Source organism: Colossoma macropomum, unplaced genomic scaffold (assembly GCF_904425465.1).
Source record: "Colossoma macropomum unplaced genomic scaffold, Colossoma_macropomum, whole genome shotgun sequence".
Lineage (NCBI taxonomy): Eukaryota > Metazoa > Chordata > Actinopteri > Characiformes > Serrasalmidae > Colossoma > Colossoma macropomum.
In genome coordinates, this window is record NW_023494797.1 from 7,198,371 (window position 1) to 7,225,464 (window position 27,094).

General features: G+C 40.0%; 1 protein-coding gene and 1 long non-coding RNA gene across 2 annotated transcripts; one reads left to right on the forward strand and one right to left on the reverse strand.

The window, feature by feature from the left end:
* Positions 1–3,320: 3,320 nt before the first annotated feature.
* Positions 3,321–26,740, reverse strand: hsd11b2 (hydroxysteroid (11-beta) dehydrogenase 2). Its single transcript, XM_036584160.1, has 5 exons — positions 26,047–26,740; positions 14,577–14,789; positions 9,623–9,808; positions 6,729–6,866; positions 3,321–4,788 (listed from the first exon to the last, which is right to left on the reverse strand). Exons 1-5 carry the CDS (start codon positions 26,318–26,320, stop codon positions 4,376–4,378), a joined length of 1,224 nt encoding a protein of 407 aa, XP_036440053.1. The 5' UTR covers positions 26,321–26,740; the 3' UTR covers positions 3,321–4,375.
* On the forward strand, positions 15,434–20,211 carry LOC118817456. The gene is made up of 3 exons (XR_005008016.1): positions 15,434–16,209; positions 17,785–17,877; positions 18,741–20,211. It is a non-coding gene; the product is annotated as an uncharacterized LOC118817456 (long non-coding RNA).
* Positions 26,741–27,094: the final 354 nt, after the last annotated feature.

Below are 27,094 nucleotides of genomic sequence, written 5' to 3' on the forward strand. Positions count from 1 at the left end.
GGCCTAAGTCCTCTCACTTGTTTAGTCAGAGCGCAAGACGAATTACATTTTAGAACATTTTATTGGAATAGAAAGATTTTTTTAAACATTCTGAACCAAAAGGCACTGAGGTTTAATATCTTCATGTCTTTTTTCACCTTTAATAACAGAGATTGACAAAAGTCATCACCAATTTTCAACAGATGCTGTCACTATGGCAACATTTACTGCATGCTGGTCATGTACAATTGCTGTTTCCAACTGCATTCTGCTTTTTTTCAACAGCAACATTAAAAAACATAACATTGGCCTTCTTGACTGTTTCTGGAATTTTTGGAAATGAGCTGAACTGTGCTAGTACTAATGTGGACTACTACCTACCTAAATAGCGAGGTTGACTGTGGTAAATAAAGTTGAATCTAGCAAAAGAACAATGAGAAGGTCTTTAACCTTTCACCATAGATATCTACGCCTAATGCTGTAAAAGGTCGGCGTATGGTTAGTTGCCGTGTTATGTTGTCAGCTGTTATAGCAGTGAGACACAAAAATATGAGGTCCGCAATTGTGTGTTGTACAACCCCATTTCCAAAAAAGTTGGGACGCTGTGCAGAATGTAAATAAAAATAGGATGCAATGATATGCAAATTAAGTAAACCACATTTTAAAGGAGAATACTGCACAGACAACACATCAGTTGTTCAAACTGAGAAATATTATTGTTTTGTGAAAAATATATGACCGTTTTGAATTTGATGCCAACAAAATGTTCCAAAAAAGTTGGGACGGCGGCATGTTTACCACTGTGTTTTAACAACACTCTGTAAGCGTTTGGGAACTGAGGAGACCAACTGCTGTAGTTTTGAAAGTGAAATGTTTTCCTGTTCTTGTTTGATACAGAATTTTAGCTGCTCAACAGTTCGGGGGCTCCTTTGTCATATTTTTCATTTCATAATGCGTAAAATGTTTTCAGGTTGTGACAGGTCTGGACTGCAGGCAGGCCAGTATAGCGCCTGGACTCTTTTAATACGAAGCCATGCTGCTGTAATACATGCAGAATGTGGTTTGCCATTGTCTTGCTGAAATAAGCAGGGCCTTCCGTGAAAAAGACGTCGTCTGGATGGCAGCATATGTTGCCAAAACATGTATCTATTGTTCAGCATTAATGGTGCCTTCATAGATGTGTACATCACCCATGCCATGTGCATTAATGCCCCCCCACACCACCATGAATACTGGCTTTTGACCTGTGTGCTGATAACAAGCTGAGTGGTCTTTAGCCCGGATGATGCAGTGTCTATGATTTCCAAAAAGAATTTCAAACATTGATTCGCCAGACCACAAGACAACTTTCCACTTCACCTCAGTCCATTTTAAATAAGCTTGGGCCCAGAGAAGGTGGCAGCATTCCTGGATCCTCTTTATATATGGTTTCTTCTTTGTGTTTTAAAGTTTTAACTTGCATTTGTGGATGCAGCAACATACTGTTTTCACAGACAGTGGTTTTCACAGAGTGGTGAACTCCTCCTCATCTTTACCTCTGAAAGGCTCATCCTCTTTGGGATGCACTTTTTTGTACTCAGTCACGTTACTGACCTGTTGCCAATTAACGACCAGGTGTCTTTTTTAGTATTACACAACTTTACTAGCCTTTTGTTGCCCCCGTCCCAACTTTTTTGGAATGTGTTCTTGGCATCAAATTCAAAATTGGCATATGTTTTTCAAAAAGCATTAAAATTTCTCAGTTTTAGCATTTAATATGTTGTCGTTGTACTATTTTCAATGAAATATAAAGTTTAAATGATTTGCATATCATTGCATTTTGTTTTAATTTACATTTTGCACAGCATCCCAGTTTTTTTGGAAATGGGGTTGTATTTAAAATGAAATTCTGGGTTCGCCACTGACTTGAATGGGATTTTATAAAGCTTGTCCACCTGGCAACAAAGAAATACATTTGGGTTCTTAAACCAAGCAAACTGTCTAGGTTGAATAATCTTACAATATTCCATATTACATATTGGAGTTAATGAATTAGATCATTAAAATGGGCTCCAAGTGCAGACTTTCAGCTTTAATTTGAGGGTATTCACTTCTAAATCACATGAACAGTGTAGGTATTACAACTATTTTCATAGCCCCCCATTTTTAGTGACTCAAATGTAATTGGACAGATTATCATAATCATACATAAATTTGTCATTTTAATACTTGGTTGCAAATCCTTCGCAGTCTATGACTACCTGAAGTGTGGAACCCATAGACAGTACCATTCTACTTCTTTGCCTTAAAAAGTCTTTGATTGTTTCACAATGTGCCTCGGGTCACTGTCCATCTGCAGTCACACCATCAATAAAAACAAGGGAACCATTGTTTGGCACTCATACATACCCATGGCATGACACTACCTCCACCATGCTTGACAGATGAATTAATGTGCTTTTGATCATAATAAAGTACTTTCTTTTCTCTGTGCTTTTCTCTTGCCATCCTCCTAGTACAGGTTGATCTTGTCACATCTGTCCATAAAATGTTGTTCCAGAACTGTACAGACTTTTTTTCAGATGTTTTCTGGTGAATTATAATCTTCTTGTTTTTGAGGCTTCCCAATGGTTTACATCATGTGGTAAACCCTCTGTATTTACTCTGGTGAAGTATTTTCTTGATTCTTGACTTTGACACAGATACACTGACCCCCTGGAGATTGTTCTTGATCTGGCCAACTGCTGTGAAGGGGTTTTCATTCAGAAAGGAAATAATTCTTCTGTCATCTACCACAGTTGTTTTCTGTGGTCTTATAAGTTTTTTCATGTTTCTGAGCTCATCAGTGCTTTCTTTCTTCTTAGGACTGTAGCAAATAGTTGATTTGGATTATCTATCTGATATCTCTCTGGTTTGTTTAGATATTTTTGCCAATGATGGCTTGAAAAAACACACATACCTGACTGTGGAACCACAGAGCTGTCAACTGCCAGCTTCCAGGTTATGGTCTGACCTCTGAGCCCTTAAAAATAGACATGAAAATGGTTATAATTCCTACATTGCTCGCCTAATTTGGTTGTAAATACCTTTAAACCTGAAAATCAGCACTTTGAGCTCGTATTCATTTCATTAACCATAATTTGCTGTGGTAGACAGCTAAAATTACAAATACTTTGTCCAAATATTTATGGACCTGGCTGTATACTGACTCCAGTTGCCAATATATATTTTTTTCAGTAAGAAGAGATTAGTTGACGGTTAGTCATGTGTGCAGGGATTAGAGGAGGTCAACTGGCAAGCACAAACTAAAGGGAGCCAATGTTCATGGCTTAGAAAAGACAGAAGAGGCACAACACTGGAAATCGATTATTTAAAAAGTCAACTTTAATACAGTCTAAGAGTGAACAAGTGAACAATTAACATTTTTTTCTGGTTCATTTTTAATACTTTTGTACAAAATTCACAGTTTAAGTGATTCATAACTGGAATAAATACTCCAATTTATAATAATAATGGCGGTATGGAAAACAAACAACAAGCCAAAAAAATGAGCAACAAATATAAGGGAACAAACAAAAAAAAATACTAACAAGACTTCTAGGGTCCTTGAATTTAAAATAAACCTATTGGTCTCTTTAACAATGGTGTGAACATTGAGTGTTAAGGGGGGCCTATTGCTTGGAGCTGGCTAACTTAGCCAGATAATAGAAATGAGTTTCACCTGACGAACACATGAGAGTTCTCATGCACAAAAAGATGAAACAGATTCAAACTTAAAGATGCATGGATGTAGTGAATCAGTGGGAAACAGTAAGACAAGAAAAGCACCACCATGTAATGAAGTAGTACTTATCAGAGTCCGCTTGCCAACTCAGTCACTCTGCCGTGAGGAACCGGATCCTGGCAGCTGACTGTCTCTAGAGCTACTTAGAATGGATTTTACACTCGCTGGCAGCAAGCAGGGAATGGTGAGCTTTGTGAATGTGGCTCAGATCGGGAACACTTACCCTCGCTTAAAAGACCAGGTCATGACCTTATAGAGGGTACTCATGACCAAAGTCACTCTTATAAAATCTATAAAGTATGATAAATGGAGTGCTTGTGACTAAGGCACATCAAAAAAGTTGTCTGGAAGGTATAAAATCTGTACATGTTTCTGTTTTTGTCTTCGTGAACTATACCATAGCAAAAGGACTCGATCCAGTTGACAAAGGGGCTACCAAACGCTAACAATTACCTAAAATGTTTATCGGCAAATGATATGCAAACAGTCATGATCCCTTCAAAAAAAGTGAAACACATTATATAAAACAATAAAACAACACACGAACAAACACACACATTGGCATCAGGTCACTATGAAAGGATTACATCAGTGGTCCTATAGCATCTCTATGTACAATGAGCTATATCAAAGCTACTCTGGCTTGGTGATATTGTTGTTGTTGCTGCTGATGTCATTGTTGTTGTGATTGAGAATGCACAGGCCGTTCTGTTTCCTGAGTGCGCGAGGTATCACTTTCTTCTTCAAGAAGAGTCTCTGGAGGAACTTGTCACTGAGGCTCATGGGGAAGTAGCTGTGAATGAAGTACATGAGGCCCACGCCTGGTCCTGTGTAGTAGCGGACCTGAGGGTGCGGCGACAGCAGCGCCTCCACGATGGTGTTGATGACGGGGCTCAGGTCCTCGTTGGCCATTTTGGCATGGCTCTGGAAAAGCTCCTTGGTCTCCAGTATGTATTCCTCGCCATACTCTTCTAAAAGGCTCGGGGAGAGGTTCTGCAGCAGGTGCTGGTGCTGTTTCTCCCAGTACTCTGTGTTACTGCTCTGACCTGGGAAGAGCAAATGAGGGTTTTAAAACCATTTTTTTTCCTCCAGTGTGTTCAACATCAGTAAATAAGCAGTAATTGTGTGGTAAAATGTTAAGTGTGTTCTCTGTAGAGGAATTAATTTTCACTTAACATGCAATTTGACCAGGGCACCCAAACTTTTGCATATGTCTGTAAGTGATGTCATTCAAGTAGTCAAATCACTGACTGACATGTGAACCCTTAGTGGCCTAGAGTAAGTAATGCTGTTTATCTGTACAGTCAGTTTAATTTAGATATTTGCATGTAATCACATACTAACAATCACATATTTACATAATGACATAGTTATTACAGCATAATAATTATATTTAGACTGTACCAACGAGTTTCTGTCTATACTTCTGTAATTTTCCTGGTTGTTTACATGTCAAAGAAAAACAACGAAAAATGGCAAAAATGTTAAGGATGTCCAGCAAGTCTGTAGCTACTGTTATTTGCAAAAATTTTGGCTCTCTGGTCAAATTACATGTCTTGTTGATTTTCTGTGTGAAAATAAGTACAAGTACAATAACCCCCTCAAAATGCTTGACATGCCCTTGGCCATGTTTGTATTGCTCATCTATCTTAGTGTCCTCAACCACAAAACAGCAGTAAAGCAGAATGTTCTATCACTTTCACACATAACTGCTATTGTGTCATGCATTAGCAGAACTGGCATGGAGCTGTAGGCTGTGTGCCAGCATAATGGAGGGATGCTTGGCTGGAAGGATCAGAGGTGAATTAATTAAGAGGAATGTAAACACAGGTCCGGGCACACTTTATCCTGCTATTTCTCCAGTAATCCTCCAGAACTGCTTTTGGCAGCCTGGCCTGCTAAATTAGCGCTCGAACAAAGGGTGAAGTTTTTTAGTTAGCAACCGTACCGAACAGCCATGCGGCCAGAATGTAAACGAGATTATCAATTAAGAGAGCTGTAATGAAATGTCTGTTTTGTTTGTAATATCTAATCCAGATGTAATCCTGACATGCCAGAACTTCTCGAAGGTTTTGAAAACAGTACACGGCTCCGTTAATTTCTCTTGGCTGTGAATGGGAATGTTTATTGGAGCACCTGTTAAGCATTACTGAAACTGTTATGGAGGCAAGGAACCCTCATGTCTGTAATTTTTAGTTCATTTTTACTCTAATCAACATGTTTGTATTTAAACTCTGTAAGTATTGTGACGTGTTTCTTTAAAGAACTCAGATAAGTCAAAGATCTGGTACATAACTCAGTTGATCTTCAAACTCCGAATACAGAAGGAAAAAATGGCGCTCTCCCTCAGGCTAGCTCACACTACTCCTGCTAGCACTACACTGTGAAGCTTGCTATGGAAACATACTGCCGAACCTATCCCGGCCCTTCAAAATAAGAGTCCTTGGCAAATAAACAAGTATAGCGCTTCCTAACAAACTAATGTTTCATCAACCAATCATATTTTGATTTCCAAAGGGTGGAACCGATTCCCTCTAAATGTCCTAGATATGTCACTGAATACAAATGCTAGCCTGACAAATGCATTTCAGTTAAATTTTAGAAATGGAAAACTTTACTGAAAGAGACACTGTAAAATCGCTATATGCTAAAATATGTTAAGGTCTGTTACAGCGTAAAGCATGAAATGTCCTTTCCAAGCTTTGAATATCTGTATTTAATCTAAGACAGCAAAAAAAATGTTTAAAGTAAAAAGCTGTTAGCTGAGTGCTAACACACTACTAGAATTCCTTAGGGGCGCTAGCAGAAATCATAAAGGTGTTTTGATTTATGGCCTGAACTGAAGGCTTATCTCAAATGAGTGTCATGATTACCCATTTCATGTGAATGTCATGAGGTAAAGAACCACCCTCACTTTTTATGCGATTTCCAATGACTACAGTCAGTGTACTTCAGGCTGTACAACTGTTCAGAACCGTTTTCTCACCTGTCTTGAAGGCAGAGGGTAGGATGGTGGACACTTTGACTCCCCACGGCTCCAGTTCATGACGAAGTGTGTTGATGAAGAGATTCAGTGCAGCCTTTGAAGCCCCGTAAGATGCCAAACATGGGAAGGGCTGCTCACCTGCACACAATGGACGAGAAAGAGAGTTAGTGACGTAAGTGGGGGGAGAGGGTCAATGTGCTATAATGTCTTTAACCAATGATACTACCTGTATGGGCCTCTTTGAAAATTAGATGTAGGTTGGTAGTTTATTCCAAAATATAGACAAATTGCAGATTACAGTGTATATTCAATGTATCACTATTTTGTGTGCCCCTCAATTTCTTACTGTAATAACCACTATTAGTTTTATGGTAGTGACCAAATAATTCTTTGTGGTGACTGTATCATGTGTCTAAATGTTATCAACTTAGTATGTTAAAAGCTATTAATATTTCCTTTATTTACAGCACACTCTGGAAATGTGTTATGAAATGGATAAGCTGTGTTATCAACTGCCATTATCTTATTTTTCCTTTGTTAACAGCACAGGTAATATATTACATAAGGGACTATTACATAAAAAACAGTCCTGAAATCTGATATGCAAACACATACTGGCTACTTATTATTACATTACTTGCCGATACGTTTTTAGGTATGCACCAAAGAAAGCACACCACTGTACACCAGGAACCCCCAGTCTTTTGTTGTTAAATCTTGGCAGAGTGTTTGAGTTCCTGACACACATGGACAGGCTTGATAACATTTGATCCAGTGGCATAATAGCGCCGTTGTTAAAGGAAAAGGTGTGCCGTTAAAGGACAGTAAAGACAGTAGTTGGGCAGGAGGGGATCAGAGAGAGACGGCACAGGAAAACCAGCAGCCTGGTTGAAGTTAATTACAGGTTGCGGTGCTTTTCTATAAACATGTGGTTTCGCCATGGGGCGAAGAGGAATAAAAAGGGGTTTGTGTCTGAATTGCGCCGACTTAGCATTCGACAAGATCTGAAGCGCGTTTGACAATACAGAAATACAGCCCACCTGGAAGCAGGCTTAGAGGGACAGGTTCTAACAGTAGGTTGTGTTGAAGAAGGAAGAAAAGCATTTGGCCCCTATCGCACAGCAAGATCCCTCTGAAGGAGCTATTTTGTTGTTTAACAGGGCCCGACGCCAGCACTTTAGCCAGCATTCTAGCCAGCACTCAGATAGAACAGTGCCAGGCCGTTACTCGAATTGGCACAGCATGAGTAAACAGAGGGTGATAAAAATCAGCAGTACGGAGGGAAGGTAGAACATGGTGTATACATCGCACTCGTCTTATCTGTCAAAATACCGTTTTGAGAGCAAAAAGAGCGCAGTTCTCAAGGGAGGTAATCACAGGGCCCACATGAGCCCAGCTGATTTCAAAGCTGATAAGCATCTCAGGCATAGATGAGGGTTTGGTATAATGTCAGCCTTTCTATTTTTGCAGTGTTTAGAATGTTTGATCAGTACATTCTGACATTTGTCGGAATTCCAGGTCTTTAAATGGAATGAGACAGGATCTTTCACTTGTTAAAAGTAGGCCGATTAAACGATATGTGCATGTTTGTTTGTCTGTGTGTGTGTTTGAGCCTTTTTTACTGACACTTGGATATTTAGGCCCTGTCAACATAAGATACAGCCTACGATAGACTAACTTTTGTCGAGTCATGGACTAGTTATCATTTTCTAAAAAAAAATATTCACATATAGAAATTTAGGCCTTGACAACACAGCGTTATGTGTGCAATAGAGTTTGCATGACTACTTTTTAATAGTGAGTTGTTGAGGAATGTAGCAAACTAATCATCAGTTGTTATGATTATTATTATTTCTTTTCTGACTCCTTGCGACCATACGCATAGTGTTTCTCCACAATATCTTGTAATTTATTTGGGTCTTCAGGCTTCTAAATGGCTGGTTCATGATTCCTCTGATTGTATCTGTCTATCTTGTTGCAACCTTTTCCTCTTGCATGTTCAGTTCTTACAGCCTAATGGTTATTTCCAGTGAACTACTTCTCCTCAGATTATGTCCAAAACAAGACAGCTTCAGATTGGTGAGCTGGGCTTTAAGTTAGAGACTTTAGTCTTCCATCTCTTATGAAGTATTTCTATTCTAACAAATTGCGTTAGCTTTGTGTTTAATACTTGCATGCTAACTATCAATCTGGTTCATTTATATCATAAACCGATAAAAGTGCACTTCCTGAAAAGAACGCGGAGTAATTGCCCAGCTTAATCAATTCCCTGGTATCGCTAGAATGCTGCTAGATCATTACAAGGTTGTTGCTAAGTGATTGCTAAAGTGTTTCACATGGTTGCTAGGGTATGGCTAGACAGTTGCTATGTTATGACAGGTGGTTGCTAATGTGTTCGTAGGCAGTTGCTGTGGTATTTGTTGGTTACTAGGAATTTGTTAGGATATTCCAGGTGGTTTCTATGGTATGTCTGGTCATTATTAGGGTATTGCTTAGTAATTGCTAAGGTATTGGAGATAATTGCTTGTATATTTTTAGGTGGTTACTGTGTTATCTTTCATGATTTCTAGAGGGTTGTAAGGTGGTTGCTGTTGTATCCCAGGTGGTTGCTAGGGTGTTTCCAGTGTACTAGTACTAATAGCATAAGAGGGATGTATAAACTTTGGAACACCCATTTTTGGAGCATTCGTCTGTTTCCTATGGAACGTAAATCCAAATTTGAACAGGTAGTGGACAGAATTCTGGAAAATTACTAAAAAAACTAAAATACTAAAGTGCTGAGGATTAAAAGCAGGCACTCTTCCTGACTGGTCAATAGCTGCTCACAGCACCATTAGTCAACTGTTCGACTAATCTGTGCAACCTATAGAGTGCTAGTATTTATGTATATGCACCTGAAGGACTGGAGATGGTCACTATTCTGCCTTTGTTCTGTCTCAGCAGAGGAAGGAAGGTCTTAGTGACGGAGAGGGTCCCGAAGAAGTTCACCTCCATGCAGCCTCTGTAGTTGGCCATGAGGGACAGCTCAGCGTCTCCAAAGTTTACACAAACGCCTGCATTGTTCACCAGAGCCCACAAGCCTAGAAGGAGAGAGGAGACACAGTTAATTACATTTTAATATGTTGTCAATGGTCACCATAACTCTGATATGTGTAACTAACTCATAAACTCCAGGCTTATTATTCAATTTCTAAGGCTTGAAGTCTGGAGCTGCCAACAATTCCTTGGAGTTTAAGGAGTTAAAGTAGTCACAGCGAGGTTGCGGTTTCCCTCACTGGATGAATCACAGTCCAGTGAATCATTTTAGGCTCCAGACTAAGTTTTGAATGGAACCAACATGCTTTGGATGGACGGAAATAACATCATATTTCTGTTTTAATGCTGAATAGGCAGAGGAGCTCTTTCAGTTGCTGAGGATCATGCAGGACATACACGTTTCAGCCGTGACAGAGCAGCTGTTCCGTTTATTGCTTTGGGATGAACGCCCTCTGTCTTGCGCACACATGCACACACAGATCCCTGCTGTAATTCATCCTACATGTTCCTCTTTGACCACATCATTCATGAACATCTGGAGAGTTGGAGAAATATGCAGCGGAAAAGAAAAAGAGAGAGCTACAGGGAAAGCAATGTATGTTATCTGTATTTAATTAGCGCTGGCTGTGATTGTGTCAGATGTTTGGTGGGTCTCAGGCTCAGAAGACTGCAGCATGCTGGCTCTGTGATTTGTACTGTACTCTCAGCAATCCCCCCAACGGTGTTTCATGGCCGATTTTGCAAGCGGGCTGTTACATCATTTATGATGATATCTTTCCCCGATGCACTAGTGACTTTAGCATTGAGACAGTGAGGTAAATTACACCAAGCAGAAGAACCAAGAACTTCTGGAGTATTCATTTAGTGTTGAAGAGAGAGAGAGAGAGAGAGAGAGAGACAGAGAGAGAGAGAGAGAGAGAGAGAGAGAGAGACAGAAAGACATGAAGAAAGGGAGAGAAAGATAATAAAAAAGACAGGGAGAGAGAAAGAGAAAGGAAGAAAAAAGAGAGAGAATATAAAAAGAGAGAGAGAGAAAGAGGACAGTGGTAGTTAAAGAAAAAAGAAAAAAACAGAGAGGGAGAAACAAGATAAGAAAGAGAGAATAGGAAATAAAGAGTGAGAGAGAGTAAGAGATGAGAGAGGGAGAGACACTGGATGGAGAGAGAGAGAGAGTAAGAAAGAAAGAGAGAAAAAGAAAGCGGGGAAGCTGGTGGGGAGAATGAAAGAAAGAGGGGAAAAGAAGAGACGATGAAAGAGAAAGAAGGAATCAGAAAAAAAGAGAGAGAGACTTAGAAATAGTGGGAGATAGTAGGGAAAAGAACGAAAGAATGAAGAAGAACAAAAGAGAGATATAAGAAAGAAGGGGAGAGGAAGAGAAAGAGAGAAGCAAAGAAAGAGAAGAAAGACGGTCAGAGGACAATAGAAGACAGAGAGAAAGAGAGAGGACAAGAGAGAAATAAAAGAGTGAGATAGAAAGGGGAAAGAAAGCAAGAGAGTGTAAGAAAGAGACTGTGTGAGTGAAAGAAAAGAAAGAGGGAGAAATAGAGAAAGAGTAATAAAGAAAAAGTGAGAGAGAGATTATGGAAGAGACAGTCAGCGAGAGAGAGAGAGAGAGAGAGAGAGAGAGAGAGAGAGAGAGAGAGAGAGAGAGAGACGGTCAATGGTCATAACCTGTCCGTTCCTTATCTAGGCCTGTAAATAACTGCACTACTGCACTATTGGGAGTAACTGTATCATTCGATCAGAGAAAGTCACGCACTTTGCTAGTGTTAAAGCTTTGCTGCATGGTGGGTGATTATGAGTTATGACACATGAGTTACAAGTTCACACATATTACTCCCATTCATAAGAACTGGACCTTTCTCATAAAGGCTCTGCCCCTAACTTTGTGATCTATGACTTGTGGCAGTGATCTTTAATCTATAACGTTATAATGTAACTTATGTTGTCATCACTGTGCTAAGATGAATAAATCACTCTTTTCCAATTACACTGAGCTGTTGGGTTACATAAAAGTCAACCATGTGTGCAGATCTGATCGTTTGTTAACTGTCTCTTTCTTTCCTTCTCTGTTCTTTTTTTTTCATTCAGGAAATTATTTATGAATGCTGGTGTGAAATTATCATGACTATCGAGAAATGCTAAAAATGTTTTCACAGCCTGAGAAACCACAGGCAAACAGCATGCTTGTGTGAGTGTGACGCCTAGTTTGCTCTCATAGAGCGTGCAGTTCAGCTACAAGAGAGCACATGTTCTTTGGACTGGATGTGCGAATGTCCTTAAATCACTGTTCCAGTCTGAGTGATGAGTGAAGATGAGACAGGAACAAGCCATGGTTTCTTAGTTTCCTTCACTTTCATCTCAGTGGAACTTTGCAATCATCCTAATCGCAAAAAAGGCATGGGTACATTGCTCTTTAATCTCCCTTTTCTTTGGTAACCGTATCCTGAAATAGCCTCTAACTTGAGAGGAGAAAAATGACTTGCAGCCTTGTTTAGCCCATTTAATTGAAAACTGAAGTTGTTTGAAATAAAAGACTTTGACATTGTATGTAAATAGTGTTTAAAAACATGCCCCGTCCTTACAGTCCAGGGCCGTCCACTCTTATCCACAAATGGCTGGCATGGCTGCAGGTTTCCATAGCAAACACACAGGAGCTCACCTGATTTCACTTGTTTAATCAGTTAGTCTGAGTCTTCAAACGACTGATCGCATGTGCTCCTGCTTTGTAAGGAAATCTGCAGCCACACCGACCATATCTAAAAACTAAACTGCAAACTAAACAGGCTGTTTTGAATGAATTGTTTTTGTAACAAACTTATTAAAATATATTAAGTTTAGCCCCACCCATCCACACTGAAGTTACAAGGAGTGTTTCAGCCTGGACGAGGCACAATAGAGAGCAGAGGTTATTTACATATATCCTTCTTAAAGACACAATAACAAAAACTGCCTGTTTAATTCTGAGATATAAAGAGTGGTTGGAAAATGAATTATGCCTGTTCATTTGTGAACTCATACAAACATATTTATTGGACCTCAGGAAAAAAAAAAACATAAAATACAAGAAACAAGTAGGATATGGCCCCTCTAATGCTTGTGCTCAGAATGAAGAAAACAGAACGCTCTGATTGGTCTATTAGGCAACTTGCACTTTGCTCGTGTTTGAAAATAAAGCGAGCCCTTGATATGCCGCCAAGCCATACAGACACGGCTCAGCAGGAAAGGCCCCGCGTCAGCATGTGTCAGTGACCTTTTCTAAACTCTGCAATTACAAACACGCAGTCAAGCTGTCCTTAAATGACTCCCACAGAGTCAACAATAGTAGAGGAAACCGCCCAACTGAAGTAAATATGTGTTCGCCTTAAAAGGGACATTGCTATTCTGTGGCCTGTGTTTAATGTGGTATTTATAACACGATGACCATTCCAATAACAGAGGAGAATGAGAGAGATTAGTAAAGGAGCTGAAAAACAAATCGTTACTCAGCGGCATGCGTGTGCAAGTTGCAAGAGCATTCTTAAAAATGTTGTATTTTTGATCTTTTAAATGGACTGGCGATGGTCACTGTAGTTCAAAATGTCTGCATAAATCATTAAGATGTGAACAAAGTCAAAAATCAGACGTCCAAAAAGTTTAATTTGTTTAAAAGCTACCTCACAGAAAGGTATGCATGACATGTTATCATTACAATTTATGGTAGCTTTGAGAGAAGTTTTTGGCCTAGAATTGTGTTTTTTTAATTTATTTTAAAAAATATTAATAGCAGAGAGGTACATGCAGGGTGTTGTAGAGTCAAATGGTCCCCAAAGAAAACATATTTTTCAGATTTAGCACTATTTTATCACTTTTAATGGTAACACTTTAATTGGATAGTTCACTTTAGACGCTTTTGTAGATACTCAATTTGCTTTTAAGTTACATCCAACTAAATATCTACTAAATTGACCATAATTTTCTTAAACTCTAAACCTGGCTCTAATCCTAACCCAAACCCAAACCAACCCTTACCCTGGTCCTAGCCCTAACCCTGGTCCAAATCCTAACCCTAACCCCACCACTGTTTAGAATCAGCTGAGTTTCAACAGATAGTTTGTTAACAATTTATCTGTAGATAATATATAGGGGACTACAGTGGACTATTCAAATAAAGTGAGACCCTTTTAGCATTACCTATAAATATTCCTTTTTTGGCTTGTAAATAAAATATCCATATTTGCATTGTAGACATTGCTATCTCTGGTTCCTATCACCACCACTGTGAAGACGTGCATAAGCTTTGCTACGATACTCTGTTTCACATCAAACTACCCTGAATGACTTTGTTCATCTTTCAATGTTTGAACTGTGCAAACATTTGCATTAATTTTACTATTAACATCTTTGTGCCATTCCTCAAGAAAGCATGGCACTATGTAACTGACTTCTATGACTTTTGTAACTGATCAATTCTCTGCACCACAAATGTGTTCTTTTCTAACTGTTATGAGTTTGGATGATCTTTACAGAACATTGTCAAAAATCCATGACATATTTTGCCACTCAACTCATTTATTGTTTAAATACTAAAATGTAGCGTGAGTTATTCATTTCAAATGACAATTCTTTAGTCTGTGAGTGAAAGTTTACCTTCTTACCATAGGTTTGGTTTAGCCTTGTTGCTTAATCAAGCCAATATTAGCATAGTAGCATATTCACTGTTGTTAATGACAAATTTTCTTGATTCAGTTAGTTAAAACAACATAGTCCTACTTCTTAGAGTGGAAACTCAGTGTTATGTAGCATGTTTGCGCGTAAGTATGTGAACTCTACCTTTCATGCCAAGCTTGGCCTTGGTGTTGATCAGGGCCTGCTGGACCTGCTGTGGTTGGGTGATGTCCACCTGCAGCAGGGTGAGCCGTGGCGAGCAGGTGCTCCTCAGGTGCTTGGCCCCCTGTCCTTCCAGATCCAGCACTGTTGCGAACACTTCGAACCCCATCGCGTCCAAGTGCTTAGCCGTGGCATGCCCAAACCCTGTGTCACACCCTGCAGAGAGAGAGAGAGAGAGAGAGAGACAGAGAAAGAGAGAGAGAGAGACAGAGAAAGAGAGAGAGAGAGAGAGAGAGAGAGAGAGAGAGATTTATGCCCACAACCACAACACTTGAACATTTTCTGAGCAAGCTCATCTTTGTCTTGTCTTAGTCTGAATGTCTTCATCCGTAAATCTTATTGTCACTTGCAATTCATGACTGTAAGCACTATAATACATGACAGTCATAATTCAACTGAAAGAAACTCTTCTGGCAAGCCCAAATTAAGTTATAGTTTTGCCAAAGCAAAAAACTTTGCCAAATCACTGTCAAAAGTCAGAGACCATCCTTCATTTTGTCTAATTTTTCTGTCAAAACTGCATTTTCAAGTGTCAGAAAAAAACAGAAAACTTTATTTAAGAGAAAATTACATAGAAGCCTCAACGACTGAATACATATTTTAAAAATTAATTCTGCTATTTCCACCTTTATCATAGCTTCTATTCTTTTCCGAAGACTTTTTTTTCCAAAGGGATATTTTTCCACACCTTTAAAGTTCAGTCTTAGAAATTGGTTGTATTTTCTGCTTCACTCAGATCTAAAGCAGGAGTGGTGCTTGCTTTTCTTTCTCTCAAAGATGAAAGCTTTAAGTACTGTTGGTGGTATTCCCGGTCTTGCATGGTTAGGAGCCCCTTTTTCTCTTTTATTTTATCTTTTCAATATATTTTTTTAACTTTAGTTTTGGATATTGCGAAGGCTGATCTCTGACTTTTCACACAGATACATTACAGATATGCTTACACACTGCACTCTTATATGTATGTATGTTCAGTTTTTCAGAGTTCATCAAATTCACAGATATCTTCTTTGAATTCAAAGCATTTGTCTCAGATGTTCTCGTAACTTGGACAATAAAGGAGAACCCTTTTTTGGATGTTGACCACCATGAAAACTTTAGAAGTTGATTCTCGTCATGCTGAACCATGACTCCCGACCTCATGCTGGTCCGCAGATAGAGCACATCCAGCGGCATCATGCTTATATAAAGCCTTGACTCGCGGCTCGCTTGCCAGCAGCACTCTGTTCCCTTATCTCTAACTGGATGGAATTAGATGGCAATGATAGGGCCTGCTGATAACACTGTTGTTTCTTTGGTAACAGAACAGCAAAGCATTTCACACACACAAACAACAGGCAAACAGGCCTACTCATAAAAAGAGACATTTCTCGTTAAGCAGGGCTTTGAAGATGTTCACACGCAGGCAGAGTGTGTGTAACCGATCATGTGTTGTGGACGCAAATGAGGAGGGACATCTTAACACCCATGCTTTATAATCGTCATCTGCAAGTGGATAAACAGGTTAATACCAGGAACCTTTAACCCCAGGCCAATGAGGGAGTTTCACTGAAGACGGAATAAAAGAAAGATGTTCCGGGTGAGACGTTTTCTCCCCTTTCATTGTCATTCATAAATTTGAGTGTTTTATGTCTGTAATTTTGGCAAGTACAGACATCTTACAGATAGTACATCTAATATTTTGAGTTGGGAAAACATTGTAAGCATTGTACGATTATTAAAAGACTTATTTAATATTATTTATAGAATGTAAATAATACTATATAATGAATAAAATCCATGGGCTTAGCTAGTGTGTTCATGGTTGTGATATCTTAATGAAATGGCAGCTTAGTTTCCATTAGTCTGGACTGTATGGACTGAGAACTGATGTTTACATGCTATACTAAACATTTTATACCAAAAAAAATGCCAGGAAAAAATACAGAAAAGTCTGTTTTCCATGATACGAGCCCTTTAAAATGAGCATAAATGTCTAGAAATTGGCTGAATGATCACATAATAATCTTACAATTCTCTTGTAGTAAGAAATGTTAGTTATACTGCCTACATTCAGGATGTTTTCATTTATTATTTTTTCCTGTCTATGGTCCCAGTCAAACTAGCACTCCATAAATCTCTGAATCATGTTGTACATTTTCTCTGCATGAGCTCGCAAAACAAGCAGTAAAGCTGCAGTGGGAGACTTTGTGGGTTCCGCAGTGTGTCTTGGACTGTAGAACACAAGCTGATAAGTCATCTTGGAAATGTATGCATGGCCTTTATTTTCACGTTTTTATACTCCGTTTGAATGACCCACAAAGCTTTTAATGCCCAATTGACAGGCAAACAAACGCCAATTGAGCTGAAGTGCAATAATAAAAAGCTTCCAGTTGGATTTTACAGGCTTCCTTCATGCACAGCATAACAAGGTCAATGCACTCGACCTTTCCCCTGCTCTGTATATGTGTGTGTGCATAAGTGCTGCATACTGTACATAGAGTGACTGCTGTTATCGTAAGAGCGCACACGCCTCCCATGATTTCAAACATTCTTTTTTTTATCTCAAGGTATTCTGAGGACATGGTGCAATCTGGCCAGCCCTTGACCCTCACATTCCACTTGCTGGTAGATGAGAGTAGATGAGCACAACATTTGCTCTAGTTGTGTGCCAAAGCTTCATGGGGGATGTTTGTGCATCTGCGTTGGGGCACACTATTCAAAGATTAATAGCCACAAGAGAGTAAGAATTTTGCTCTGCTGTGCTGTCCGAAGCCAACATGCACTGCTGTGCTAATGTCATTACCTGTAATAAATAATGAGAGCATGACTTGCCATCATTTCTCAAATGTAAAAGAAAAAAATAAAAAGATCTATGATGTTCTGAAGCAATCATACATTATTTAAGTTGTTCACACTGATTTATTTAATTTCTGGTCAAAATCAAGTTATTCAGGAGATGTTTCTGAGAAGATTGGACATGAGACAGTCCACTTGGATAAGGTAGGAGAACATCAAAGGCAAAGTAAAAAATCTTGCTTTAGATCTGAAAAAATCCACAGGTGTTTCTGTCCATCCTTCCACTGTGAGAAGACAACTCAACACTATGAGTCTGAAAGAATGTGTAGCTGTCAAGAAGCCGTTACTTACAAAAGCATATATTCTTTTTTCTCAGAACAAAGACTGACCATCCCAAAATCCAGACCTCAGCATTACTGAATAGTAAGAAGGAGAAAATACAACCAACTTCTCAGACTGAACTTTGGAGGTGTGGAAAAATGAATATCGTGCACTTAAAGGCAGTTTTGACTAGACATAAAATAAGAACGTTGTTCTATTATTTTTGCACATACTGTATTTTTATATTATAAACAGCTGGTGTAAAAATATTTTTTAAAAAATGTATCATGTGTCATTGCAGTTTGTTTCACTTGCAGAAAATCCGATGAAAGCTGTTAAGCAGTTAAGAGTTAATGATAGAGCTGGGCAACAAGACAATGTATATCGTTATCGTGATAAACTATGTCACGCTTTTCTAAATATGTCATGGATATCGTCACTACTTACTTACCAACTGCATGTTTCTTTATAAAGAAAGCTAATTAGTTAGATTTTGTGCAACATAACATGCCAAATATTGAATAAAACTCTACGTATTGACAGTTTTGATTGTGTTTTTAAAATGTAGCATTACTGCTTCTTTTTTCTCAGTTCCAACTGATCAGATGAAAAGATAAATGTTGTGACATATCGTGTATCGTGAAAATGTCTTGAAGTATCGTGATATTATATTTTTGCCATTTGCCCACCTCTAGTTTATGATTTTAACACAAATGATGTTTATGATTTAGCAGTTTTCTTTTCTGAGGGCCTGCAGCACCGCTGTCTTCAGCTACTTTTGTGGGCTGAACTTCATGCACTGATTGTGCTCGCCAGAACTTGGTTGCAGTTTCTTTGCTAAGAGCAGCAACAATTAAAGGAACTATATTTTTATGCTTTCACAGCAACTTTACATTCCAGTTAATGTGCAAGCAGAGCCTCACTCACAGATGCAAAATGTTTGTAGTCCATGGGTTACTTTGTTGCTGATGTATGATTTTGGTTTGAATCCTCCTTATTTGCTTCTTTTAGGTTGCCCTCGTGTGACATCGCAGTGACCCACAGCTGTGGCCTGTGTCAGGGTGCAGGGTTATATAAGGAGTGGCATGGATATTTTGGGCGACTGGTTGAGTGTATCACTTCACTCTGGGATGAACTGGGATCTGGACTGTCTCCAGGGACATTGAGTAAAGGAAAAGGCCTGCCAGAACTCTAACGGGGCAGAGAAGGAGGAGCAGAAACACATACACATGCTTAAGCATGCACACTCATCTCTTTTTCGTGCTGCCTCTCAGGTTCACTGGAGTATTTCTTTCATATTGTTCTATTGCTAGCTTGCGTTTTCTCAGCATACACTGAAACACTATCGCGGCGGCACTTCAAGAGAAGATCCATTAAGGGGAACGGCTGTGAATGACTTGCTCTTATGCAACAGCTAACAGGTCCCGGGCTGGAAAAATAAACAGACACACACACACACACAGATCGCTGTGGACGTAAACACAATTACAGGCCCTTATTCTGATGGATCAGGTTTCCTATCATAAAGGCTGTACATGTGCAGTACTGAGAAGACCACCCTTCCTTCATTTAATCTCCAATCAAAACAAATGTACCATTAAGTACAAGTTATTCCTTTTTCAGGAGATATTTCTGAGAAGATTAGATAAGGAAGTTCAAAAAAATCATACAGAGAAAATGGGGCTCCTATCATCCGTGCAAGACCACCAAAACTGTCCCCATCAGATAAACAGTACTAAAAGCTTTCATCTTTGAGAGACAGGAAAAAAATATCTGCTCTTTTTTCAGATCTGAAAATCCACAGGTGTTTCTGTCCATCCTTCCACTGTGAAAAGACAACTCAACACTATGGGTCTGAAAGAATGCATAGCTGTGAAGAAGCCATTACTGGGAAAAAGAAACAGATAAAAAAGAAGAAAATTTGCAAATAAGCTGCTGGTGTTCTCAGAACAATGAACGGGTCAACCCAGACTCTAGACTTCAACGTTGAATGTGTTTGGGATTATCTGAATCATGAGAAGCAAAAACTGCAACCAACTTCTAAGACTGAACTTTGCAGGTAGAAAAACCAAGGCTCCTGAAAAGTATAGTAGCTGTAATAAAGGCAGAGTGGACACAGTGGGAGGCGTGGCCATGCGAGCAGCCAAGCACGGAGATTCATGGTAGGTGCTTAGCCTCCTAAAAAGTGGCTTTAATGTGTTTGAATGTAGTTGTGTGTTAGTGTAATGATGTGTTATGTGTTATTTGTGTTATTTTGTGTTGGGGTGCAGGTTTACCTTGTTGTTAGTGTTTAATGTGCTTTATGTTGGGAATTGGTCTACCGTCAGGGTGAAGCCTGTGGCTTTCTGCCCTGGTGTTTAATAAAGAGCACTTCTCGTTGTGGAAATCATAGCCTCCCCGATGTCTTACTCTGCACCAACGCTACAATGTTATATTTAGTTTTTGAGCTTTTGTGTAATTTTCTGTTAAGTTCATGTTTTCTGTTTTTTTCTAATGCAAAATGACTGACATACACTCTACAGCATATATGCTTAATTGGATGAAATTGTGTCACTTGACCTAGTCAGCAATAGTGCCGGGCTGCAGAGGGTGAAGATGTGTGGGAAGTCACGGAGCAGATGTAATGTTCGTAATGTCATGATGTACCAACAGATGAATGTCTGAGAAACAAATCTGCGTGTGTGTGTTTGCGTGTGCGTGCACGCTTGCATGTGTGTGGGTGCGTGCGCGTATGTGTGTGTGCGTGTGGCATTAGGAATTCACACCTCTACAGTACGAGTACCTTGTGTTCATCATGACTTGGGTTGTCATGGAGTTTTGCCAGCGTAAAAAGGTGAGAGAGAGAGAGAGAGAGCGAGAGAGAGAGAGAGAGAGAGAGAGAGAAACAGAGAGAAATAGAAAAGAGAAATAGGTTTAGAGAGAGAAAGAGAGAGAAAAAGCAAGAAAAGGGTAATAGAAAGAGAACAAAGGAAAAAGAGAGGAAAGAAAGAAAGAAAGAAAGAAAGAAAGAAAGAAAGAAAGAAAGAAAGAAAGAGTGGGAAGGAAATGATAGGTGTTGAGGAGGACTGATAAAGTCAGAAATAGGGGAAGGAGAGACAGAATCACAGAGAGGGGGGGATTAGGAAAAAGAGGGAGTGAGAAAAACAGATAGTGACAAAGAGAGAGAAAAGAGTAAAAAGAGAAAAGGAGAGAGAGTGAGAGAAAAAAGAGGGAGCAAGAGAAAGATAGTAGAGAAAAGGGCAGTAAAAATGGAAAAGGAGAGTGAGTGCGAGCGAGAGAGAAAGAAAGAAAGAAAAAGAGAAGAGAGAGAGAGACTGATAGGCTCGCGAAGTGCAGCCAATAGCACTTAGCCTGTCTTTCTCAGAGATGAGAAATGGTGTCTGGAGCAGCATAAGACATTAATCTATATTTAGACTATATAATTGTTTCCCGGCATGAAGGCTAATATGCATCTGACCGAATGATATTTATTTAGGCTTTAGTGTTGCTCTTGGCTGCGCTGCAGACAGGGAGGACTTCAATCACACTGATGGTCGAGAGAGAACGAGAGAGAGCAGCAGCTGAGAAAAGAGATTATATCCTTGATATTTGCAATGTTCCTCCAGTACACTGGCCAGACACAGACAGTGGTCAATCTGTGGCCAAGCTAAATGTGTGGCAAGTTGGGACTAACTCTGAGCAGTTGATTCAGCAGTCCTGTGACTTAGCCTGCAAAGAATGCCAACCCATTCACTTGCCTTTATAAGAGGTTTAACTTATTTTCCCCTCCTGCTTTTTAATTTCCAGCATTGAAGAGTGACGTACCGCAGGTTTGAGAAACAGCAATTAATAGGAGTTGATGTCTAATAAAAATACAGCATTCATTTCGAAAGGAACTTTCCATCACTTCAGCGTACAGCTGACCAGCTTTAACCCCTGCAAAGGCCTGTATGTGGACTCCTCATTCATAACTACAGCAATGTGCAAAAGATCACCCTTCATATATTAAAGTTCCAGTCACAATACAAATGATTCATTTTTCAGTATAGTTTTTCAGCATTTGGTGTGTGTCATTTGCATTTATTACCATTCTTTTCAGGAGACTTGCTTTTAGGTTTTCAAAGAAATCTGCAGACATATTTGCCACACCTCCAAAGTTCAGTCTTAGACGTTTTTTGGATTTTCAGCTTTTCACAATCCAAGTGATCCCACACATTCAGTGATGCTTGAGGTCTGGACTCTGGGGTGGTCAGTCCTTTGTTCTGAGAACACCAGCAGCTTCTTTGTTTTGTTTATTAATTTTCTGATTTTTGGTCTATTTCCTTTTCGCAGTAATGTAACTACATTCACACACAATAAAGGCCCTTTTTAGGAGGCTGAGCACCTACCGTACACCTCCGCGCTTGGCTACTCGCATGGCCATGCCTCCCAAGCTTCTTGGGAGCAGCAACGGCTACAACATCATTTTTTTCAGTAATTAGTGTATTCACACTGCCTTTATTACAGGCTCTATACTTTTCGGGAGTCTTGCTTTTTCCACCTCCAAAGTTCAGTCTTACAAGTTGGTTGCATTTTTTGTTCCTCATGACTGAAGTTATCCCAAACATACTCACTCTGGGTTGATCCTTGCATTGTTCTGAGAACACCAGCAGCTTCTTTGAAAATTTTCTTCTTTTTTCAGTAAAACTTTTTTTTAGTTTTCTCAGTAATAACTTCTTGACACATCCTTTTAGAGCCATAGCATTGAGATGTCTTCTCACAGTGCAGGATGGACTGAAACACCTGTGGATAATCAGGTCTGTAGGAGGAATGGTGCTTGACTTCTTCCTGTCTCTCAAAGATGAAACCAATAAGTCTCGTTTCGGAACCTGTTTTTTCACTTGTTTTCCTTTAACGTTCCCCTTCCTGATGCAAGTGGATTATGTTCTATTTTATTTCCTCATTAATATCTCCTGAGAAATGAATAGTAACAGTTGTTTTGACCCAGAATAACTGCTGTTGATTGCAGTTTAAGTGGATAAGTAAGTTATGCAGGGCTGTTCTTGCAAAGCAACAAAATAAGTCATTAAAAGATAAATAAACAAGGATATACCTAATGAACTATTCAAACCAACAGAAGCCTTTCCAGCACGAGGTTCTGGGTGCCAAGTCCTGGCAGCTTGTGTGTGCGTTTGTGTTCTCGTGTATGCCAAGAAACTCATGTATGCGCAATGAGTGGGAGCATGTTTGCATGGCTTGGGACATACTGACAAATTCCTCAAATAAGAAGGGAGGGGAAAGCCTGTGGTGCGGGACTGAGGATTTGGCCCTGGTTGCCATGCCAGTAGACAGCTTTTTATGGATTTAAGGAACCCAAATGAGATCTTTCTCAGAACCTCACCCCCCTTTTCTAAACCACGGTCATAATCTCCCTTGGAACATCTGACCAGGCGCAAACTGGTTTTGTTAAATTAACAACTCCAACGCAGGAGCTTAACAGCTACCTGCCAATCCCTCAGCTCAAGAACTTTGATACTTTCCCATTTTGACTAAACAAAGTTCTTTGGTTACATCTGCGAACTTCTTAACCTTCACCATGAGCTGCCCTACCTGCTGAAAGTGTAATTTACCTACATTCATAATAGTAACAGTGCTTTGGAGTGATACCATACATTCAGTTTGGTGGTTGTTTAACAAATTCAGTTGAAACCACTTTGAAACCATTGGAAGTTTTCTTAAAGAACCAATTGTATTTCTTCTATGGCATCACTCCAAAGTGCCTTTTTTTGCCACGTTTACCTTTAAGATTGTATGGAAGGAAGTGAAGGCAAAGTTCAAAAAGCTGCTGTTTCACTCAGAGTGTGATTCAGGCAGCAAGAAGTAGATAAGAAGTTATTTTTTAAGTGGGGCCCAATAAAAGGGGGAAAACCAAACAAGTTTCTAAGCTGGTGGGGATAGCATAACCTACATTTACTCACAGGGCATTTTTCTCTTAGGGCTGCTGATTAGAAAGCGTGGGTTGTGGATTTGATCCTGTTTGTGTATCATGGGATATGGACCTTAAACCCGAGGACTGCAGGTGGCTTTGCCCTTGAGGCACAAGCAGGTGGGCTTTATCATATGTCATATCAAATAAAAGAAAATCTCTTCCTGGTTGTCAATGTTAATGTAGGGTTATAAAATACACCCAGAGCTATATTGTATAATTTTCCCATTATACTGGATCTGGACCTTTAGGTAAAGCATATAAGCTTAAGAGAGGGGCGGGGGGGGGTGGTGAGTGAGTGAGTGAGAGATGGAGACAGAGAGGAAAGAGAGAAAGAATGAGTGAGCAAAAAAGAGAGAGAGATAAAAAATGAGAAAGAAAGAAAGAAAGAAAGAAAGAAGGAGACAAATAGAGGAAGAGGGAAAGGAGGGAGAGAGAGAAGAAAGAAGGAGAGAGAGAAAGAGATACAGAAGGAGACGGAAGGAGGAAGAGAGGAGAAAGATAGAGAAGAATGGGTGAGTGAAAAAGAGAGAGACAGAAAGTGAGAACGAGGGGGACAGAGAGAGAGAGAGAGAGAAGAGAGAATAATTGAGAGATAGAGAGAAGAAAGAGAAGAGAGACAGGAGAGAGAATGAGTGAGTGGGGGGGAGAGCACTCTGAAAATAATTTTATTACATAATATGAATAATGTGTGCTAATCTATGTGTTTTCATTAGGGGGCACAGTTTTCACTTCAGTCACTTGCATAATCACATGTTGCCATAGAGCAGAACATCATCCATGTTTTAGCTTTATTTCTGCATGCAGCCTTGCAGCTGTGTTGAGTGTGATGCTTAGTAGCCAGGCAATTATTTGGAGGTGTTCAGGCTGCTCTGGGGGCTTTAGGGGATAATGAGTGTTTTACATTTTCCGAACTGAGCAATAAACGTCTAAATTAAAAGCTCTGCTAACTGGAGTGGTTCTTGTTCCAGTTCAAACACAATCACTCCCTTTGCTGTCATATAAATCAACATATTAGTACAGTTTTTGTGCAGGGACTGCACTGGCATCAGCGTGGTGCAGCGAGATCAGCTTGGAAGAAATTACACGCACACACGCGGTTGGTGGGGTAAAAAGTACTGTTCCTGGCCAAAACCTTTACAAAGAAAAAGAGCTTTCTGAAGCGGAACTTGGAGACTTGACAAAATGTGCAAAGCTCTCCAAATTCTGGGAGCTCCAGGATTTCCCAAATGTTTTCAAAAAGTGTAATGTCTAAATTAGAAAATGAATATATAACCACTTCCTCACCCCACAGCACCCTGCCTGGACACCCATGGGCGCAAGTGGGCATGAGGAACATATGGAAGTTGGGGACTTTAGTTGCATAAGGCTGTTTAAGTGGAGCTCAGACGAGCTCATCCTATTAAAAGAGCATCAAAACACTTTAAAATACACCCTAGTTGCCCCAACAGGGCACCTGCTATGTTTGAGTTCACAGATGAAATCAGAAGTAGCTCCAGGGTGACAGTCGGAATGTTTACATTCTGAACGTGACTCGGTGTAGATAATGTCATTCCGCTCATTGCTGGAAGCAGATAATGAGGGTTGCTTGAAAAGAAACTGTGCACGCTGCACAGTCTGTACCGAGTCATTTTAATAGGGCAGAGAGAGACACACAAAAAGATAGCACAATCTGTTCTGTGTCAGGAGTGCTTTCAAAGAAGTGTTTGTAGGCGACCATATCTAATCTGGTTCAGTGTGCCCTTAATGTTCCTGATGTGACTTGACTTGAAAGGCTTGTTTTACAGTCATTTTTTTTTTAAATAACCTAAGCAATAACAATCAGGACAAAGTGTTCAGCCTGGGTCTGAGCATGCAGGTTATTTTGTCAAGTATAATTTATGCAAAAAGCTTCATTTCTAGTGTTTTTTGAACAGTTATTAGAGTTTTGCACATTGAACATGTTGCATGCATTAGAATAACAGCCATACAGGCAAATATGATCCACTGTATATCTGTAAAATGCCTGCATGTTTTCAATGTACAAGCTGTGGCAACTTTATGTCTATGTCTCTCTCTCTCTCTCTTTTCTCTGTGCAGAAATCAGACATGCGGAAAGGAACAACAAGTAATCAGTGCAGATGGAGATATAATTAAGTTATATTATGTAGATCAAGGTACTCAAACAGTATCTCTCTATATGCAGAGTACAGCTCTGTGCTCTATCTTTCTCTCTCTCTATCTCTTTCTCTCTCTCTCTCACTTTTTCTGTTCTCTCTTGTTTTACTATTCAACTCAACTCAGAGAAGCTTTATTGGCACAACTATTACAAAGTTATAGTGTTGCCATTGCATTTAAGTCTGTCATACATCTACTTCTCTTGCCTCTCCTTACCTGTAATGAAGACCGCCTTCCCCTCCACGGGCAGAGTCGGCGCCGGGGCAGCCCAGGTAGCATAGAGCCAGCAGGCAGCACAGAGGGCAGCCAGTGCCAGGACAGCAGGCATGCAGAGGGCACACAGCCTCTCCACCAGGAGTGTGGCACCAAGCCATGCCACCAGAGAGGGCATGGCACTCACATGGGACGCCAGGAACTTCTTCACTGTCCCACCGACAAACACCGACATCACACCCATGTAAATCCAGAAGGAGAGAGCATAGTCGTCCATTGTAATGGGGATGAAGTTGTGGCAACTCTAAGCCTAAGTATCTCTCTCACTCACTCTCTCTATTTCTTTACTTTAGCTCTGTTTACCTCTCCAACTGTCTCTGTGCCACAAGCAGCTCTGTGTAGTTTCTTTTCTCTCTCACTCTCTCTCTCTCTTTATCTGTCTGTCTCTCAGATAGATCACAGCACAAACATGTGCTTGCTCTTGCTCTTGCTCTCAAGTACTGTGCCCAGAAGCCTGTGAGTAGACACACACTCGAGTGTGCACCACGCGGGGCCAGTGAATTGGCTGTGCCGGCTGTGTGTGCATATATATAGATCTGCATGAGGGAGGGGAGGGGCTACTCTGATACAGATCTAATCAGAGCACAATTGCCAAAGTTTCATTACACTTCAAGCCCCCACCTCCTGTCCTCCCTCTCTCTCTCTCTCTCTCTCTCTCTCTCTCTCTCTCTCTCTCTTGTCCTCTCTCTCTCTGTTTTCTCTATCTCTCTTGCCCTCTGTCTTCTCTCTCTCTCTCTCTCTCTCTCTCTCTCTCTCTCTTTGTCCTCTCTCTCTCTGTTTTCTCAATCTCTCTTGCCCTCTGTCTTCTCTCTCTCTCTCTCTCTCTCTCTCTCTCTCTCTCTCTCACTTGTTTACTCTTTCACTCACGTACTCACCCACTCACTCTCTGCCCCTACCCCCAACTTTCTCTCTTTTAAGGCACTTTTTCTCTTTTGTCTTCTCTCTCTCTTGCTCTCTGTCTTCTCTCTCTTTTTCTGTCTTTCTCTCTCTC

What these genes read in the sequence shown, in the direction of transcription:
- hsd11b2 (XM_036584160.1), bottom strand. Translation starts at nt 26,320, where the DNA reads ATGGACGACTATGCTCTCTCCTTCTGGATTTACATGGGTGTGATGTCG. An exon ending in GAAGGCGGTCTTCATTACAG is followed by an intron (nt 14,790 to 26,046) that starts GTAAGGAGAGGC and finishes CTCTCTCTGCAG; the next exon opens with GGTGTGACACAGGGTTTGGG. An exon ending in GACCATCTCCAGTCCTTCAG is followed by an intron (nt 6,867 to 9,622) that starts GTGCATATACAT and finishes CATTGTGTGCAG; the next exon opens with GTGAGCAGCCCTTCCCATGT.